Source organism: Cinclus cinclus, chromosome 8 (assembly GCF_963662255.1).
Source record: "Cinclus cinclus chromosome 8, bCinCin1.1, whole genome shotgun sequence".
NCBI classification, from domain to species: domain Eukaryota; kingdom Metazoa; phylum Chordata; class Aves; order Passeriformes; family Cinclidae; genus Cinclus; species Cinclus cinclus.
The window spans coordinates 29639971-29659710 of record NC_085053.1 but is presented as its reverse complement, the minus strand read 5'-3'; the positions used below and the strand labels follow the sequence as shown (position 1 = coordinate 29659710).

General features: G+C 52.1%; 1 protein-coding gene across 3 annotated transcripts in view; it reads right to left on the bottom strand.

Annotated features, from left to right (window-relative positions):
- Positions 1–3415: 3415 nt before the first annotated feature.
- PDE4B (phosphodiesterase 4B) overlaps positions 3416–19740 on the bottom strand; it is a 160049-nt gene continuing 143724 nt past the window's right edge. For 2 of the 3 annotated variants that reach the window (XM_062497666.1, XM_062497667.1), the window contains 9 exons: positions 15296–15389; positions 11815–11993; positions 11358–11456; positions 11077–11241; positions 10721–10820; positions 9874–10028; positions 9638–9760; positions 8166–8348; positions 3416–5480 (listed from right to left, as the gene is read on the bottom strand). In XM_062497666.1, coding sequence (XP_062353650.1) covers positions 5115–5480; positions 8166–8348; positions 9638–9760; positions 9874–10028; positions 10721–10820; positions 11077–11241; positions 11358–11456; positions 11815–11993; positions 15296–15389 — 1464 coding nt within the window. In that variant the 3' untranslated portion in view covers positions 3416–5114. Of the gene's footprint in view, positions 5481–8165; positions 8349–9637; positions 9761–9873; positions 10029–10720; positions 10821–11076; positions 11242–11357; positions 11457–11814; positions 11994–15295; positions 15390–16123; positions 16654–19740 lie in introns of those variants that run through there. The other variant, XM_062497668.1, reaches the window with a different exon arrangement.

Sequence of the window (19740 nt, the reverse complement as noted above, 5' to 3'; positions counted from 1 at the left end):
GCACCCAAATCCCCCCGGCTGGCAGAGTCCCCAGCCCTCTGCAGATCCTCATGGAGGGGTCAGAACCTGGGAATGCTCCGTCCCAAACAGAGCTGTGGACCAGGGACAGACAAATAGGGAACCGCTGAGGTTGGAAAAGCCCTCTGAGGCCGTGTCCCCAAGTGCCACATCCACATGGATTTTAAATCCCCCCTGGGATGGGAACTCAGCACTGCCCTCAACAGCTGTTTCAATACCTGGCCATCCTTTCCATGGAGAAAAATTCCCAAAATATCCAACCTAAACCTCCCCTGGTGCCACTTGAGGCCATTTTGTCCTGTCCCTTGTTCTGGCTCTGTCACACATCGCTGGGCAGGTGGGAAGAGCCTCGCTCATCCCAAACTCCCATGGAACAGGGGGAAAAGGACGTGGAAATCCAGCTGCACCCCCAGGAGAGCAGGCTGAGCTGGGAAAAGAAGCAGGACTGGTTTATTATTTTATTTCTCTGCACCACAGGCTCTATGAACAACGGTGACCTCCGGGTCAGAAGTTTCCTGGCAGTGGCAGGGGCTCTGTGGGACCCTCGTCCCCACACCCTGGGAAGGGCTGGATCTGCTCCCACTGCTCATCCCTGGGACTGATGCCCGTGGGTGGGTTCAGGGCTGGTGGAAATTCCCCTGAAATCCCAGCTCCATGGCCTCAGTGGGAAACGATGTCCTTGGGGACAAGGCCAGCTGTGACTGGGTGACACCCGTGGTTAACGCTGGCAGCATGGAGGGGACACATCCCTGTGCCTCCCCGTGCATCCCTGTTCATCCCTGTTCATCCGTGTGCATCCGTGTGCATCCGTGTCCCGGGAAGGTGCAGACCCCGAGCTGGGTCCCTCCCCATCCCCCCTGCACACACCAGGACCTGCTTGAGAGTCCCTGGAAGGGACTTGGGGACCACCAGGGAGGGGGAGCAGCCGCCACCAGCCCCTCTCCGGAGCGAGAAGGCAGCAGCACATCCCTGCTCCATCTGCCGAAGGAATCGTGCGAATCTCATGGAGGTGAGGATGGTGGAGCAGAGCCGCGGGGAATCCGCATCCCCGGAGGAACGGAGGACACAGAGCCAGAGAATCTCCCAGCACCTGAACTGGGATTTCCACCCCCAAAACAGGGATAACAGAAGGGTCCGGGTTGGTTTTGTGGGGCAGCGGCCACTGGAACATTTTCCCGGCTGCTGCTGCGGGGAAGGAGCAGGGAAAGGCGGCTCTTCCCAGCTCCAGAGCTGCCGGTGATCCCGAGGATCTGGCAGAACTGGGTCACGGAAGGGACAGGAATGAAGAGAGCGAGGGATGGAGGGGAGGGGACAAGCACAGAGCAGCCCCGCAGCCTGGCACCCACCCGGGCACCCACCTGCCCTGACCCAGCGTGGGTGCTTCGGCTGCAGCCCCAGCGCTGCTGCTCTCTCCCGGTTTGCTGCTTTCCCCCTCCCAGAAGTGCCGATGTTTTTCCAGCCCGGTAACCCCATCCCATCCTGAGCATCCCCGGGAGCCGCGGGCAGGATGCGGCAGCACAGGGACGTGGAAAGGATGAGTTAGGGTGAAGGGGGGGATGGTTTAAATTAAAAGGGGAGAGATTTAGATGGGATATTGGGAAGGAATTGCTCCCTGGGAAGGCGGGCAGGCCCTGACACAGGGTGCCCAGAGCAGCTGTGGCTGCCCCTGGATCCCTGGAAGTGCCCAAGGCCAGGATGGAGCGGCCTGGAAGGTGTCCCTGCCATGGCAGGGGTGAAGTTCCTTCCAACCCAAACCAATTCCGGGATTCTGTTAATCCACTGGGAAAGACAAATCACTGCTCCTTCAAGGAGTTTCTACCAAGGAATTTTCACCAAGGAGTTTCGGAGGTTCAAAGCCTGGTTAGGTGCTGAGAAAATCCCCCCAGGATCTATTGGCTGAAGCCCGTTCTGCTGGGACAGCAGGGATGGGACAGAGGGTGGACAGGAGGGACGGGACAGAGGGTGGACAGGAGGGACGGGACAGAGGGTGGACAGGAGGGACAGGACAGAGGGTGGACAGCAGGGATGGGACAGAGGGTGGACAGGAGGGACAGGACAGAGGGTGGACAGGAGGGACAGGACAGAGGGTGGACAGCAGGGATGGGACAGAGGGTGGACAGGAGGGACGGGACAGAGGGTGGACAGGAGGGACAGGACAGAGGGTGGACAGGAGGGACGGGACAGAGGGTGGACAGGAGGGACAGGACAGAGGGTGGACAGGAGGGACAGGACAGAGGGTGGACAGGAGGGACAGGACAGAGGGTGGACAGGAGGGACGGGACAGAGGGTGGCCTGGCAGTGGCTGCTCCATGGAGTGCTGGGTGGGAGTGCAGGTACAGCAGGAGACCCACACTTGTTTTCCTGTGGCTTCACTTCAGAGCCAGGGAATCCAGGGAAAACCTGTGGAGCCCCTCAGGGGACACCACTGGTGTCACCCCACAGAGAACACTGATGGTGTCACCCCATAGGGGACACGCCAGTGTCACCCGTGGCACCGCGTCCCCGCTCTGCTGTGGCTCCTGCCCTGGCACAGGATGTTTTTTACTGGAAAGTCGCTTGTTTTGGGTCAGACAGGGACATGAAAGCTCCCGCGGGCCGGGCCGTGCGCGGCCACCGTTTCCTGTCTGCGCTCGCCTTCCTGTCGCCTCCGCTGCCACCGGCCCCGCAGGAAGGACGAGGTCCCCTGGTGTCCCACGGGTGGTGGCCTTGCCACCGGGAACGCTGCTCTGCCCGTGCTGAGGAACTCAGGGCTACCACTGGGGCCACGGGGAATGGGGGCTGGGGCTGGCCACGGAAGGGTCTGGGTTTAAGACATGGGAGGTTCTGGGTTTAGGATTGGAGGTTCTGGGTTTAGGACATGGGAGGTTCTGGGTTTAGGATATGGAAGGGTTCTGGGTTTAGGACAGGGGAGGTTCTGGGTTTCAGCCAAGGGAGGGTTTTGCATTTTGGCCACAGAAGGGTTCCAAGTTTTGGCTGTAGGAGGGTTCTGGGATTGAGCCATGGGAGGTTCTGGGTTTGGCATGTGGAAGGGTTCTGGGTTTCAGCCATTGGAGGGTTTGGGGTTTTGGGTCCAGGAGGGTTTTGGGTCCCAGCTGTGGGAGATTCTGGGGTATGGCCACAGGATAGTTCTGGGTTTTGGCCAAAGGAAGGTTCTGGATCATAAGGGGTTTGTTTTGGCCACAGGAGTGTTCTGGGATTGAGCTATGGGAGGGTTCTGGGTTTCAGCCGTGGGAAGTTCTGGGTTTTGGCCCCAGGAGGGTTTTGGGATTGGGCCATGGGATGGTTCTGGGATTGATCCACTGGAGGGTTCCGGGTTTGGAGGATCCCATTTTCTGTGGGACAGTGGTGCCACAGCCCACACTGTCCTGCTAACAAAACCCCCCCCAAAGAGCTGCAGGCTGGGCCATGCTTTCATTTATTCACTTCATATAAAAATCTCTTAAGAATGCGTCTGAACACAATATAGAATACTATAACATACATAGTGTGAAACTTTGGGGAACAATAAAATAACCACCTGGAACAATGCAGTGTTCAACAGACAAACAAACCCATTGATCATGCACAACTGTGCTATTGTCATGAACTAATTAGTCACGAGTTGGACCAAAAAGCTTGAAACATATTTTACAAACTGAGATTGACACCGCTCACGATGCCGGACAAGCTTTGTCAGAGGAAGTTTCACAGCACAATTATTACATCAGTTCACTTTTTTTTTCTTTTTTTTTCTTTTTTTTTTTTTTTTTTTGTCATAGAAATTCACATTGGGTTGTTCAGAAATTGGAACATTGTGACATTGAAATGCCAGCCCGGGTGTGGGGAGCTCTTTGTTCTGTTCCCCCCTCTCTGCGTTCCTGGCAAATTCCCAAATTTGCTGCCCTGGGATGCAGTGTCCCCTCCCCACGGGCGGCTGCCACCTGAATGCCCTTCCTGGGTTGTGTCTGTCTCTTCAGCTATGTTCAGGTTTTGGGACTTTATGCAATACAAAAGGTTACAAGAAAAAAAGGCAACTCTTATTCCGAGTTTTCTACCCCATTAACATCGCCGCCGACAGGCGATGCTAATTCATATAAATTAATAACTTACAAAACATTACAGTATGTACAGTAGGTAATAAATACACTGTTATAAACAGTAATGGAGGTGGTAGAGCTCGAGGCAGTGCAGGAGGAGGAGGAGGATGGTGGACCTAAACCTAGGGAACGTGGACGCGAGGCCAGAGAAACACAAATATCCGAGCGTGCAAATTCCAGGGAGCTGCCGAGGGGGAAGGCGTGCCACACGCTGCCTTGCCACGCTTACTCAGGGATGGCCTGAGCTGTGCCAGGGGGAAAAAAACAAAACAAAACAAAACAAAACAACAAACCCAAAAAAACTGCCCTCTGTCCTGCTCACCACAAACCCAAACCCCAGGGAGGAAAGAAAATCCCGCTGTTCCCAGCGAGGGAACGGTGCACGACGGCACCGAGCGACTCCCGACGGGTCACCGGGGGAAACTGAGAACACACTGAAGGTGCAGCAATGCAAAGCAGAGGGTTTCCCCTTCTGTTTAGTCTGTCAAAGTGATTAACTGCAATAAAGTGACAGGTATTGCCTATGAAAAAAAAGGAAGACTGCTTCTGGTAACAGGAAGAATCCAAAAAGTAGCCGTCAAATTCCGAAACACCTTGTGTCGCTTTTTGAACTACCAAACTCCGTGTGTTGGATTAAGAGACTCTTGAAAGGACATGAAAGTGTTTACAAAGAAGGCACACAGGTCTGCAGACAGGTGGACAGGTTGGATATGAGTTACTGATCAGTAGTTTCTATCAGTCTAACTGGTATAAACTCCAAAACTAACAGTATAAAATCTCTCAGTTGTGTGTCAGCGCCGCCTGGGGCCCGACCCAAGCCAGCTCCAGGACCAGGCGGTGCTCTCGGCTCAAACCACATCACCCGTGCATTTCCTGAGCAATCGTTCCCTCCCCGTCCGTGACCCTGGCTCCAATCTCAGGTAGCTGGAGGATCTGTCAGCCCCGAGGCAGAGCCTCAGCCCCGGCTTTGCAGAGAACGCTCCGCAAGTGCTTAAAAGCCACTCCAGAGGGGCCGGGCCATTATGTGTCCACAGGAGATGTGTCTTCTGTCACAATCTCGATGGTGGCCTCCCTCTGGGGCTCCTCCTGCCCTGGCTGGGCCATGCAGAGTGTCTCTGTATTGCTGAAGTAGCCGAGGCTCTCGCCGTCCTTCTCGGGCCCGTCCGAATCCTCCTCCTCCAGCGTCAGCTCGAACTGGAACTTCTCCATCAGACCCTGGCAGTCCTGGCCCCGCTCCTCCAGAGGAGGGGATGGGCTCTGAGGTATCATGCTCTGGTACCAGTTCCTGTTGTCCTCCAGAGTGTCCAGGATGTCCTGGGCATCGGGCTGCACCAGGTCTGCCCATGTCTCCCAGAGTGGGTGGACGATGTAGTCAATGAATCCCACCTGGAAAACACAGGGATGCACACACTTAGGGCAAGGGAATCACCAGGGAAAGGTGGATGTCTGAACAATTCGTATTTTATTCATTTTACAAGCAAAACACCAGGAGCAAGTCCCCAAACCAGCACAGCCTCATGCAGACACGATTATCTGATACCCAGAGCTGCACCCACACACAGCGCTGGCTTGGGCTGATGGCTTCTCCAAATCCAAATCCTGGAAGTTTCACTAAAAGCAGGAGCCAGGAGGAAATTCAGGGGACAGAGCCCTGGGCTGATCCCCTGGTGTGGGCAGCAGAGAAGGACAGAGGGAATTCAGCTCCTCTGCCCCTCTCAGGTGAGGCCTCACCTGCAGAGCTGCCCCAGCCATGGGGAACAACATCAGGAGGACCTGGAGCTGCTGGAGAGATTCCAGAGGAATCCACGGAGCTGCTGCAGGAGCCAGGCTGGGAGAGCTGGGGGTGCTCACCTGGGCAGGAGAAGGATCCAGGGAGAGCTCCGAGCCCCCAAAGGGGCTCCAGGAGAGCTGGAGAGGGACTGGGGACAGGGATGGAGGGTCAGGACACAGGGAATGAATGGCTAGATGGATACTGGGAAGGAATTGCTCCCTAGGAGGGTGTGGAAGCCCTGGGATGGAATTCCCAGATTTGCTGTGGCTGCCCCTGGATCCCTGGCAGTGCCCAAGGCCAGACTGGATGGTTTTGAGCAGGCTGGGACAGTGGAAGGTCTCCCTGCCATGGAGCTGGAACTGGAACTCTCTCAGCACTGGGAGAGTCTGCTCCTCTCAGACAGAATTCCCAGGAGACTGGGGACAAGGCTGGAGCATTTATGGCTTTAGCCAAGGGCTCCCACATAACTCAGTGCTCCCAGGGGAGCAGCCTTTATGTGCTGAAGTCCAAACTTTGAGTGTCTTTCCCGTGGGGTGCAGTTCACACCTATTCCAAACCATCCCACCACGCTGCACTTCAAAAATTCCCGTTTTCCTCCTGCCCCCTGCCAAAAGCAGAGATTTCTTTGGGAAGAGCGCAGCCTGCTCATCCCAGGAATGCTGCCTGGATCCCCTGGAGTGACGTTCCAGGGGTGGAAAGAGTGAGGGATATGCTGCTCCGTCAGCCCTTCCTCCGAGCTGTGACTCAAGGAGGAACCACGTCCAGGATGGAAAGGCCATAAAGGGGATTGGAATCCTCCCGTCCTGGCAGAGCCCATCCTGGCTCCAGGGCTTTGTGTGGAGCAGGGAAATGGCTCTCCCAGGAGCCAGGCTCAACGTGCAGATGTTTGCCCTGGGTTGGAAATCCCTCCCGGCTCCCTCAGACACAACAGGATGTCAATAGGAGATGAACATCCAATTGGAATGGGATGGGGAGGCAGCTCCAGCAAAAAGGTGATGAAATGTTCCTGCTGCACAGGGAAAAAGTGGGGGGGAAGGGAGGGGGGGGGAAAGAGTTTGGGGATGGTTGGAATCCAAAATGCTCCAAATGGGTAAAAATCAGCACTCGTTAATCTCTGCTTCTTTAAAACCATTGCTTCAGGTCGTTGTTCCTTTAAAACCATCCCAAATCATGGAATTACTGGCCACATGGCTCAGCACTGATCCTAAAATAATGAGAGGGCATCTCAGGTTTTGAAATATTTGCATATTGCTTTCCAATCCACTCCTTGTTTCCCTCCAGCAGGGACACACCGCGTCCCTTTCTCCTTTGCCATTCCACGATGGACATTTTGTGCAATTCCTGTGTTTTCTGCACAGCAAAAATGCCATTTTGAAGCCTCTGGGAAGTGCAGATGTGAAGCAAAGAATGAACTGGAGCTCACATGTGGAGCACATGGGCAAGGCTGGCTGAAGGATTCATCTCTTGTGAAGTTAAGAAATCCGACAGATTTTTCCAACAAAATCACCACGTGGTTGAGTGAATAATTTTGAAAGCACTTGGCTGAGCCCAAGAGGACATTTGGAAATAATTATCATCAGTTTTGTTACTTATTCAAGCTGAAAAACCTCAGTGATGACTTGCTGGAGTCATTCAAAAACAACAACCAAGACAGCGTTACATAAAGGCTGGAATCTGTTTGGACAAACATGAATTCCTGGTTTCATTCCAGACTATCCAGGCGAAATTTTATGGCCTGTGCTACGCAGGTCAGAACAAAATCTGACCTTGAAACCATTTTTATGAATCAGAACTAGGGATGAGCCAGCTCATCCCCAACAAAAGGGGCAAATCCAGCTCCTTTTAAGTTTTGCAGGGACATAAATGAATATTTCTGGGATTCACCCTGCACAGGGCAGCTCGAGAAGCATCTGAGTCACCTGGACACGTGCACTGCAGAATTGTCCTGGATAAGGAGGGACATCCAGAGTTTTGCAGGGCCCTGGGGTGGATCTCAGCTGGGAGAAGCTCCCAGGGGTTAGGAGGGGTGTGAGACCTGCTGAGGGTGGGCAGAGCAGAACTGCCCTTCCCAAAAGGACCCAACTCCCTCTGGAAACACGAGCAGGGAACGAGGAGATGCCCAGAGGGATGGAGAGGAGCTGGAAGAGCCTCTCCATCCTGTGAGAGCCCCAGGCAGAGCTGGGTGTCAGGGTGGATCAGAACCCACGCTCTCAACTGCTGGCTCTCCAAACTGCGCTGCGAAAGCAGCTGAATTTTGTCTCTGCTTTAAAATGCCAAAGCTGCAGCTCAGGGCCCATTACCTGGGATTTTTCCACGGAGGCTGTGTGTTTGTCACACATGGGGCTGATTTCCATGCCTCTCTCCCTCTCCTTGTCTCCCTGCTGGAAGAACTCCTCCATGATCCTGTCCGTCCACTGCCGGTACAGCTCCAGAGATTTGGTGGGGTTACTCAGGTCTGCACAGTGCACCATGTTCCGGAGAACCTGCAATGACATCCACCAGGAAACTCAGAAAATCACCCGGGAGAAGGGGAGGGTTTCCAGCTGGATCTGCAGAACATTGCAGCAAAAGATTCTCCGACTATGAAAAAGAGAATAAAATAAAAATAAAAATATCAGAAACATTGGGTTGTGGTGTGTTAAAGACCTGGAGCTGCTGGAGAGATTCCAGAGGAATCCATGGAACTGCTCTGGTGTTGGAGCCAGGTTGGGAGAGCTGGGGGTGCTCACCTGGACAGGAGAAGGGTCCAGGGAGAGCTCAGAGCTCCTGGAAGGGCCTGAAGGGGCTCCAGGAGAGCTGGAGAGGGACTGGGGACAGGGATGGAATTCCCAGATTTGCTGTGGCTGCCCCTGGATCCCTGGAAGTTTCCCAGGCCAGGCTGGACACTGGGGCTTGGAGCAGCCTGGGACAGTGGAAGGCGTTGGGGTGAGATGGAATGAATTTAAAGTCACTCCCAACCCAAACCAGTGAGGAATTCTGGTTCCCATCTCCATGGATGAGCTCAGCTGCCCCAGCCCCAAAGCCAGACGTGCTCTCTGGGGCTCACACAACTCCAGCCTCACACCTGGTGCAGCTGTGGAAGTGTCCATGACATCACACAGGTTTGTTTGGGAATCCAGCTGCTTCCCACCATTCAAAATCCACTTCCATGCTCTCAGGGAAAGGGGTGAAGTGCTCCCACTTCATGGAATGAGTAATATCCCTTCCACACACGCACAAAACAGGCCTAAGTGGCCACAGGGATTTAGGCAGTGCTTGAAATAAAAATGTAAAGAGTTTCCCCATGAGCCTGTTCTTAAGGAGTTGCTCATCAAAGTGGAGAGCAGAGCAGGATGTATCTTGTCCTGCTCACTGCACAACCCTTCTCCAGAATTTCCTGGTCACTTCTGTAAATCAAGGATTAAATTATTGAGAGAACAGACTGTACAGCAGCAATTGCAGCTCACTCTGAGCTGCTTCAGAGATGAAGTTCCCAATTAAATCCTTGCAGTGTTGTAACAGGAGAAATAAATGGGAGAAAGCAGGCAGGAAAATTTAGGAGCCCTCAAAAATTGACCTCAGAATGTGCCACGTTTGCAGTTCCAAGTGTTTAAAAAAACCTAATTCTGGTCACCTAAAAAATATGGGGACCACCTCATGTTTTTTAGTGCAGGAAAAAAACCCAAACAACTGCTGAGAATTCAGCTTCCCTTCATGACCAAGGTAAAGACAGGAGTGTGGCTTCTTCATCCTGACCAGAACACCCCAAACCCAGGGAATTTGGCTGTCTCACCTGTATTCTGTCCGTATAGTTGTCCAGAAGGAGAACTCCTGAGCTGGTCACCTTCTTAGTTTCCACCATAGTCTTCAGATCAGCCAACAGGCTCATGTGCTTGGACATATCAGTGGCCAACACCTTTCCAGACAGGGGAAAAAAACCCAGGATTTTAGGAGGAGAAGCCACCAAAAAAAAAAAAAAAAAAAAAAGCACAATTTTTGGTTCAGAAGAGGAGGAAGAAGTGGCCATACCATGTCAATCACCATCTTCCTGAGGGTCTGGCGCTGCTTCTTGGTCAGGTTCTGGAAGATGTCACAGTGCTCCTCCTGCAGCAGCTTGAAGCCCACGGCCAGGTGATGGTTCTCCAGCACGGACTCGTCGTTGTACATCAGGGCCAGCTCGGAGTCTGGGGAGGAACACCCAACGTGGGCAATGTGGCATCTCCAACAGCCATGACAGCCCACTGAAATGTTTGAACGGGGGAAAAGTTTCCTTTCCCCATCCCTGGAAGGGTTCAGGGCCAGGCTGGATGGGGTTTTGGAGCAGTCTGGTCTGGGGGGGAGGTGTCCCTGCCTGCTGGATGTTTTTAGGATTTTGGGATTCTTTTTAGCTCCAGTGCCAGCTCTAGCACTCAACCAGCCTTTGCTCAGTCCTAGTGACAAAATAATGCTCAGTTATAAATCACTGGCAGCAGAATCCCACAAAAACCCTTCCCAAAACACAACAATCCCCATATTTTGGAATCCATGATCAGCCTGTGGCAGAGCACAACACAGAGCCTAGTATTTGGCTTTCTGGTTGTCAATAGGAGTAGGATTATTTATCTTATCTTAATGGTAAAGTTTGCACTCAGGGCTGGCAGAATTATTTTGTGTTAGCAGGTAGTAAACATTGACTTTACAAATTGTGCTACAATGGTTCCCTTTGTCAGGGACTGCATTTTAATTCCTGCAAGATTCCAAAATGCCTCACTCCTTTACTGCACTGTGTTTTGAGAGGGCAGCACAGCCTGTAAGTTGTCATTTGTGGCATGCAAAAACAACAACAACAAAAAAGCATTTCTGATTGAAATTCGGAGAGATTCAGAACAAAACTCACTGGTGTTGATCAGGAATTGATTGGAGACCCCGGGGTGATCCACATCATGGATTGCAGCTGCAAAAATGGCAGCGAGGATTTCCAGATCCGTGAACACAGCCTAGGATGGAGCAACAGGAACCTGTCAGAGGGGTTTTACCTCCCAGCAGCTGGGGAAGCTGGTTAAGGGGAACAAATTGTGCTTTTTCCAACTGGTTTTCTGCCACGAGGCACTGCCCCAGGAGAAAAGGTGAGGACGACAGCAGAGATTCCACCCTGAGATTTCTTAACCGCGAAAGCCCCGGAGCGACGCGAGCGCTCGGAAGAGCCCCCAGTGCCCACCCTGTGCTCAAAACCAAACCAAGCAGGGCACTCACATCCAGGGCAGGGGTGGAGAGCAGCACATGGGTGGACTGGGCCACGTCAGCAGCGTGCAGGCTGTTGTGGTAAGCCACATCTGAGTGGTAGTGGTCCTCCAGGGTCATCATGTACGTCACGAACGTGTCCGACGAGATCTTGAAGGTTTTCAGCAGATCCCGCTCCTGAGGGGTCAGAGAACAAACACGCAGCTGAGTGCCAGACCAGGCTGGAGCAGGCAGAGAGGAGTCAAGACGTGGAAATAAGGCTGGGAGCAGCAGGGAATTCCAGGAATACGCACCTGGAATATGGCGTACATGATGCAGGTGAGCGGGCGGTTGTGGGAATACCTGGCCACGTTGAAGATGTTGAGGCCCCACTTGTTGAGGTCTTCCAGTTCCTTTTGGAGAGCACAAAAAAGGGAATGGTTTGAATGGTTTTTCCAGGGAATTCCCAAAGAAGTTCACAAATATGCAGATTTAATGGTTATTGTAATTATGCAAGTGCTGAGTGTACGACCACAGAGTAACTGTGAAGGGCTGATTTTCTGTTTCATAACTGCTCCCCTCAGCCTTCATCACCTCTTTTCCTTTTTACTTCAGGGCCATTTTCACATATTTTTACATGTAAAATATACTAAGGCTGCCACTAATCACAGCATTTCTAATGGCCACATCATTTCAGGGGTACAAATTCCAAGGGGGAACAATCCATTCCCAGCTTCCAGAGTCCCCCAGAAGAGCAGGAATCTCTCACACCTTGGCCAGGTGATCTTCCTTTTCTGTCTTCACCCCAAACCGTGAGATGCTGGTGTTGTTTAAGCTGGAGCTGTGCATTAATTTCTTCACCCCGCTGATCTGTGTCATGAGCTGCTGTTTTTTCTTCTTCTCCCTGTCCTTCTGGGTGGGAGAAGGAATTTCCACATCGTTCTGCTTGTCTGGAAAAGAGCAGGGGGGAAACGAGTCAGCACAACGGGAGCTCCCAGCACATCCCCCCAAAATCAGTCCTCGAGCTGCTGCCTCTGCTCCCCACTTCAAACCCAGGGGATCTTCTCATTCTGGGGTCCAAAAAAACAAAAAAAAAAAAGTCAAGTTCCAAAAGTTCTGGCTGCTCTCCTGCAGTCACTGTGTGCTTTGGGGACACTGGACATGTCCAGGAATGTCTCTCTCTGTGCATGGATGTGGCACTTGGGGACATGGATTAGTGCTGGGAATGTTGGACCCTGTGATCTCCAACCTAAATGATTCTGTGGTTTTCCATGCCTGAAAGGTTCTCCTCAAGGATAAATCCCAGTTAATTTTATTCCCTATATTCAGGAAGGTAAATGATATGTTGAAACAACACGTTTTTTGTCTTCCTGAATGAAGTAAAACCACATCTATTTTCACTTTTTGGGGTCAATACCCCCTGCTCTTAAAACCAGCAACAAATGGGTGCCATGGATTTATTGAAGATTTTTCCTTTACAATTATGTATGGAATAACATCCAAAGCACAGGCTAAATTCCCATTGCCCCTCTCAGGGATAATCAGAGTTTCAGTGCACACGAACAGGACCCGAACCTGGCTGTGGAGATGCGTTTAGCAAATAAAATAAATCTTAAACCCACATGCCATTTACTCCCTTACACCTAATCAATTAAATTGCATATCCAGTGGCTCACTGCTTCCATCCAAAGCATTTTTCATGGATTTCACCACAACCTCTGCACACCTTGAGGACCTCCAGAGGGACGAGGCTTCCAGGCAGGAGTTACTTTTGCCTGGGCTTAATTAATCCCCTGTGAAATCCCAAGCAGCAGCAGTGCAATTGGGACAGGAGTCATTATCCACAGCAGAGCCTGGCTGACATCAGTGGGCGTCCCCTGGATTTTGCTGAAGCACTGAAGGACTTTCCTCCCCATAATCTCCTTAGCAGTGACTAAGGCAGCATCAAATGGCCATCGAATGGTGGAGCAGAAATCCCAGATTTGCTGCATCAGTGTCCCCACGAGGGTGGCAGCCCTTGGGAAGAGCAGGATTGTCCCTCTGAGGTGCTGTGAAACCACTGCTGGTCATCTCTGACCTTCCCACGCTGGGAATGCAGGGCTGGACCCTCTTGGAGCCTTCCCACGGAATTACAGGATAAACTGGGATGGGAGGGAGTTTAAAAATCATCTGGCTCCATCCCTGTCACCTTCCACTGTCCCAGGGTGTTCCTTGGGCACTGCCAGGGGTGTTGGGCACCCTGTGCCAGGGCCTCTGCCCTTCACAGCCAGGAATTCTTTCCCAATATCCCATCCATCCCTGCCCTCTGGCAGTGGGAAGCCACTCCCTGTGTCCTGTCCCTCCTTGCCCCGATAAAATCAAAAGGCTGAATGAAGTCACATGAGCTGGGTTTAATATCTCTGAATTATCCCCAGCTCTGGAGATAAATGAGTGTCCCACCCACATATTTCTTTTTGCTTGTTTGTTCAACCTCCTCACTTGCAGACTCCTGTTATTTTGGGCGTTCATTTAATTTAGTTACATTTTAGGGAGTAAAAAACTAATTCATAAAACCCATACCAGCACGACTTCCTGAAACAACTGATGAGCCTTTTAAAAGCTTCCCTCAACTTTTATTTTTTATTTTTTTTTCTTAAGATGAGCAATCAGGCTGCAATCTGGAGAGCCACAGCTCCCCCCAGCAGTGCCAGACCCTGGGTGGGCTCACAGGGGGGATGGACAGAGCATTGTCCAGCACTGCCAGGGGAAACGGAGCTGCCTGAGCATGGGAATAGCAGGAATTCAGACATGGAGCTGCTGGAGAGAGTCCAGAGGAATCCACGGAGCTGCTGCAGGAGCCAGGCTGGGAGAGCTGGGGGTGCTCACCTGGAGAGGAGAAGGACCCAGGGAGAGCTCAGAGCCCACAAAGGGGCTCCAGGAGAGCTGGAGAGGGACTGGGGACAGGGATGGAGGGACAGGACACAGGGAATGGATTCCCAGAGGGCAGGGATGGATGGGATTTTGGGAGGGAATCCTTCCCTGTGAAGATGGTGAGGCCATGGGATGGAATTCCCAGAGCAGCTGTGGCTGTCCCTGGATCCCTGGCAGTGCCCAAGGCCAGGTTGGACATTGGGGTTGGAGCAGCCTGGGACACTGGGAGGTGTCCCTGCCATGGCTGGGGTGCATCCTTATGGTCCCTCCCAACCCAAACCAGTCTGGAATTCCATGAATAAAACACCCCCAGCAGCAGCTCTGGCTCCGTTAACCTGAGCATTTGTGGGGTTTATTTTTGGTGTCTACGTTGGCAATTCCTGCTCCACGCTCACGTGGCTGCTGGGAAGAGCTGACCAGCAGCCAAATCCCTGGATTAGCCCCTTTGTGCATCCCCATCCTGCTCCATTCCCTGTCTGAATTCATGCTCTGGATTCAGCTGAGCAGTAAAATCAATGCATTCCCACAAAGCAGCTCCAAACTTCCACGGATTATTAATGCTCTGGAGTGTCCTAAATGCAGGCAGCAGTTCCAGTTGCAGCTGAATATTGGGATCACTTTAAAATCCTTAATGGGAATAATTGTGTGTCACACAGGGAATGCATTCCAGGCCGTTCCCACCTCAGGGCATGAATCCCCAGCATCCACCCAACCTCTGGAACTTTTGGATTCAGGGATGTCTAGAAATATGAGGCTTCTCATTTTAGATGCAAATGGTCATAAATCCTGAAGCTGCTTCCTGAGAAAATCCTGTTTCTCCTAACAAACGTTGACAAAGAGGATTCATTCATGTCCATGGAGCTCTGAGCTCCTACAGAATGAATGAAATGCAAAATATTCCTTTTTTTTTTTCTCTCTCTTTTTTCTTTTTCCTCCCTGACTTCTGCTACAAAACGAGCAGATCCCCACCAAGTAACAAATAAAAATTTTGGGGGTGATTTAGTCTGAAGCCCATCTCCGAAGGGAAGATGCAGCTGAACTGAAGAGGCAGTGGTTGCAGCTGGCTCGCTGTGACTTTGTCCTTTTCCTTAAGGTCACCACAAAAACCCAGCATTGCATAAGGCAGCCATGGCCAGCCCCATGGAATCCTCCCAGAAACATCCCAGGGCTCGGGAAAGGAATTCCTCTCACCCAAACACCATCCTCCCCCTTCCCTGAAGCCATTTGAAAGTGAAAACCCGAAGAGGGAAGCTGTGAATGGGGGCGATCAGGCTGCCCTTGACCCTCCCCTGAGCCCAAAAAAAAAAAAAAAAAAAAAAAAATTTCGGGACGCATTCCTTACCCAGGAAAGTGTTGGAAATGTACTCGGACACTTGGTTGCCGGAGCGGCTCATCTCGGACAGGTGGGTGAGCTCCCGGTTCAGCATCCTCTTGAACTGCGAGGGGGAGAGCACAGGGAAATGGCATTTTTTATGGAATCCTGTCCCAAATCCACACAGCCTCAGCACGGGAGGCTCCCCCAACACGCGGAATTCCTGGGATATTTGGGATGGAGTCGGCGACAGATGGTTTCATTTCCATCCTGCTCGGCATCACCGTGACTGGGTATTTCTTTTCAGCCCACGGAATTAATTTCCTCTTAGGATGCTCGTTAATTGTTACTGTCACAAACGAGGAGAGAACGTTTCAGATAAACCTCTCTGAAAGCTCGGATTTTTATCTCAGGTTGAGATTTCCCAGTCCCTAAAGATTCTTTTGTTCTGGATGTTCTAAATTTGCTCCATTTTGTATTAAACAGACGACTGCATATCCAGAGGAGAAATATGCCCTAAATCTAAAGATCATACAGCAAAATGTGGGATTCAGGCATTATTCCCTTAGGTATTCATGCTGTGATCCTGCTGATTTTATAATCCAACATTTTCACCGCTGAATCATTTTATCCTCCAACACCGAACTCCCCCCCAAAAAACGACATCCATGGACTCTGCATGCACACTACACACATGATTAGCCAAAACACACATAAATATGCATTTTTAAAGCATCTTTTCCTCACAGAGGCTCTCTCCGAACAACACAGCAGAAAAAACAAAACAAAACAAAAAAAAAATAATATCCCAGCCATTAATAATTCGGTAATTAATAATCCTTCAGGAATTAAACCCACCTTGATGTAACCCCAAGACACCGATAACAAATAGTTGGCTTCAGGCATTTTGGAAAGCTCCTCGCAAGCCAGCACAAATCCTCCCGGAGAAATCGTCACTCTGACGGGAGAGAAACCTTTCCCAATCCCAAAAAATCAGCGTTCATCCGCGGCAGAGACCCCCGCAAAACCCGGCAGCTGCTAATCCCAGCCTAAGCCAAGCCTGGCAGCGCATCCTCGCCGAGGCCGCCCGTGGGTGGATGCGGGAGCGAGGGATGGAGATCCGGGAAGGCACAAAGGGATGGGAATGGATCCGCACGGAGCCAGCTGCGTGCCTGGAAGCGCCGGGGAATTTGGGAATTTGGGATCGTGCCGCTCGCTTCAGTTCCTGAAGGGGGTCCCCGCTCCACAGGAGCCCGGCTCAGCTGAGCCGAGCCAGGGAAATGATGCTGATTTTGTCAGCTCCGCTAACACAGCCATGTTTTATGGGAAAATTAAAATGGAGGAAGCTCCGGGAATATTTAAATCAGGGAAGAGCGGGCAGCAGCCTCCTCTGCATTCCTGCCTTGCTTTAATCCTATTCCTTACAGAGATTTTCAAAATATTCCCAGCTGGATTTTTTTTAAAAGCGTTTTTTTGAGTTTTCAGTGTGATCGGGTTTTTCCTCCTCCGTGGTAAAGGGCAAAACGCAGCGACGCAGCAACATGTCCCTTTTCAAACTGAAATACCCTTCAGACAAGGGGTATAATAAACAATCACCTTAAATCTCTAACTGCAATTCATAAATTCTTACATTCACTCTTAAAAAGAACGCATCTGTAACGTCCCTGCCCAGGGCAGGGGGTGGAACGGGATGAGCTTTAAGGTCATTCCCAAGCCAAACCATTCTGTGTGATTCACAACCCGAATTTCAACGTTCAATCGGTTCTGCAGTTTTTGTTCCAAGAGGACAATCCCTTTATGAGGGAGCTGGAGCTGTCCTTGACACAGAATCCAAAGAAAATCCCCTTGTGCCGTGCTCCCAGCACGGATTCACTGGGATGTGCAGCCCTCCCGCTGCTCAGGACGTCCTTGGTGGCTGTGCCGGGAACACAGCTCATGCCAGAGGCCAGGATTCCCAAAATAAAAGGGCCATCTTTGCTGTGAAATCCTTCCCTGTCTCCAGCTGCTTTTCCCAGCTTCCAGCCCCTCCCGGGATGATGGCACGAGGCTGCCCCGCGTGCTGGGGGACACGTGAGGAGCGGGCACGGCCCAAAATCCTGCTCCCTGCTCCCTCTGACAGCCCAGGATGGACAAGGCACGGCTCCAGAACTTCCAGATGGGATTCCAGCTCAACCTTTGGCCACCTGGAGCAAAGGAGGTCGTGACTCATCTTCTCCTCTCCTTCAATTCAAGGTGAGCAGAGGTGGGAAGATGGTGGCACCTCCCTTTCACCTGAGCAGCCCAAAGGTGGGGTGTGACCTGCTGGGACAATGCCACCTCCCACAGCAACCTGCCAGTGTCACAGAACAGGGAATCCTGGAATGGCTGGGGATGGAAAGAACCTTCAAACCCATTCCAGCCCTGCCATGAGCAGGGACATGTCCCACTGTCCCAGGCTGCTCCAATTCCCAATGTCCAGCCTGGCCTTGGGCACTTCCAGGGATCCATGAGCAGCCACAGCTGCTCTGGGGATTCTATTCCAGTGCCTCCCCACCCTCCCAGCCAGGAATTCCTTCCCAATATCCCATCCAGTCCTACTCTCACCACCACACGGTGAGGCCTCACATGGCAGGGGATGTGAGGAATTTAAGAAGCTTAAATCCTGTCTCATGGGATACATGAAAGAAGAGGGATGTGAAGGCTGGCATCCCATGGGATATGGACAGGACTGGGATGTGAAGGATTCTGGCTGCCCAGGAACACATCCCACAGTGTAATGCTGTGGATTTTGCCCCACAAGGTCTCCACCTCCTGCCAAACATGAGGGACAAAAACCCTTTCAAACCTGCCAAGGAAAAACCTTGGAGCAGAAGCAGGAGAAGGAGCAGGAGAAGGAGAAGGAGCAGGAGAAGGAGCAGGGACAAGGAGAAGGAGCAGGAGAAGGAGAAGGAGCAGGAGAAGGAGCAGGGACAAGGAGAAGGAGCAGGAGAAGGAGCAGGGACAAGGACAAGGACAAGGACAAGGACAAGCACAGGAGCAGGGACAGGAGCAGGAACAAAGACAGGGACAAGGACAAGAGCAGGAACAATGACAAGGACAGGAGCAGGGGCAGGAGCAGGAACAAGGACAGGGACAGGAGCAGGGGCAGGAGCAGGGACAGGGACAAGGACAAGGACAGGAGCAGGGACAGGAGCAGGGATAAGGACAAGGACAGGAGCAGGGACAGGAGCAGGAGCAGGGCTGGAAGCCCAGGCAGGGGAGGCGAGCCCTGACCCCATCTCCCTGGCCAGTGACGTCTTTGCAGTGGCCACAAGCAGCAGCCAGGACGCGTGAGCCCTCCCACAGCCAAGCATGTGCTGCAGCATTTCCCTGCATCCAGGCCTTTAATCCCGCCAGGAAAACGCCGTCAGCAGATGGTCACACCAACCACTTGTAATCACTCGAGGTTTCCTTACAATGGCCCCTTTCAGATCAATGAGCTGGACAAGCAGCTGATAAAATATGTTTTTACCTCACAAAGCGCAAAGGGCGGCCACTGCCTTTCCACAGAGGCACTGAGCAATTAAGTGGCCACCACAAGGTCACTCGAGGCATCTGCAGCAGAGAAAAATCCTCAGGATTCTCACATCCCATCTGGAAGCAGGAATCTGCTCCCCACAGCCTTAATCTGCCTCATTTTTCCAGCCCTTTAATCAGCAGCCTTTTATAAACACAGGCAGCAGGATCACAGCACTGCTAAAAGGACTGCGAGGCTCAAACCCAGCTGAGCTTCCCGGAGCTGTGGGAATTCCCACAGGATTTGCAAAGTTTATTGGGATTTGTCATCCCAAACGATGTTGGCACCAACCTAGGCAGGATTTACTTTATCACACGCCTCCCTTCCAAAAACACCGAGGCATCCCGGATGTTCCACTGCTCGTGGCGGGCTTTTTGGGATTTTTTTTTTTTTTTTCCTTGATGTCAGGATGCTCTGGAGCGGCGCTGCTTCCCGGGAATTTCTCTGCAAGGAGCAAGCAGGCTGCTGCCTCTGCAGGGATCGATGGCTTTTGTGCCACGTGCAACCCCCTTGTAGCAATCCCGACCTTAAATCCATGCGACAGCGACGGGGAAAACAAACAGATTGCAGGGAGCGAGGAGAAAATTCCAACTGGAGAGAACCCAGGGATCGGGGCTTTGGAGAGCGCCGCGTGCAATTACGGTAACGCCCGCAGCCACGCGGGTAATTACGGTAATGCCCATTAGCGGCACGGGGCCCCGCGCTGTTATTTTCATTAATTTTCGTAATTAATGATCATCCCCGTGCCTTTTCCAAAGGAAATTAGCACTGATAAGCTCGCTAGGAGATGGGAATTAGGGGTGTGGATGAGGAGGGGATGCTGACCCCAACTCCGGGGGGTTTCCCTTAAAAAGAAGAAAATCAGGGAATGGGCTCGGCGCTGCCTTCCCTCCAGCCCAAATTCCGACCGCAGGACCACGCAATGCGCACCTCTAACTGA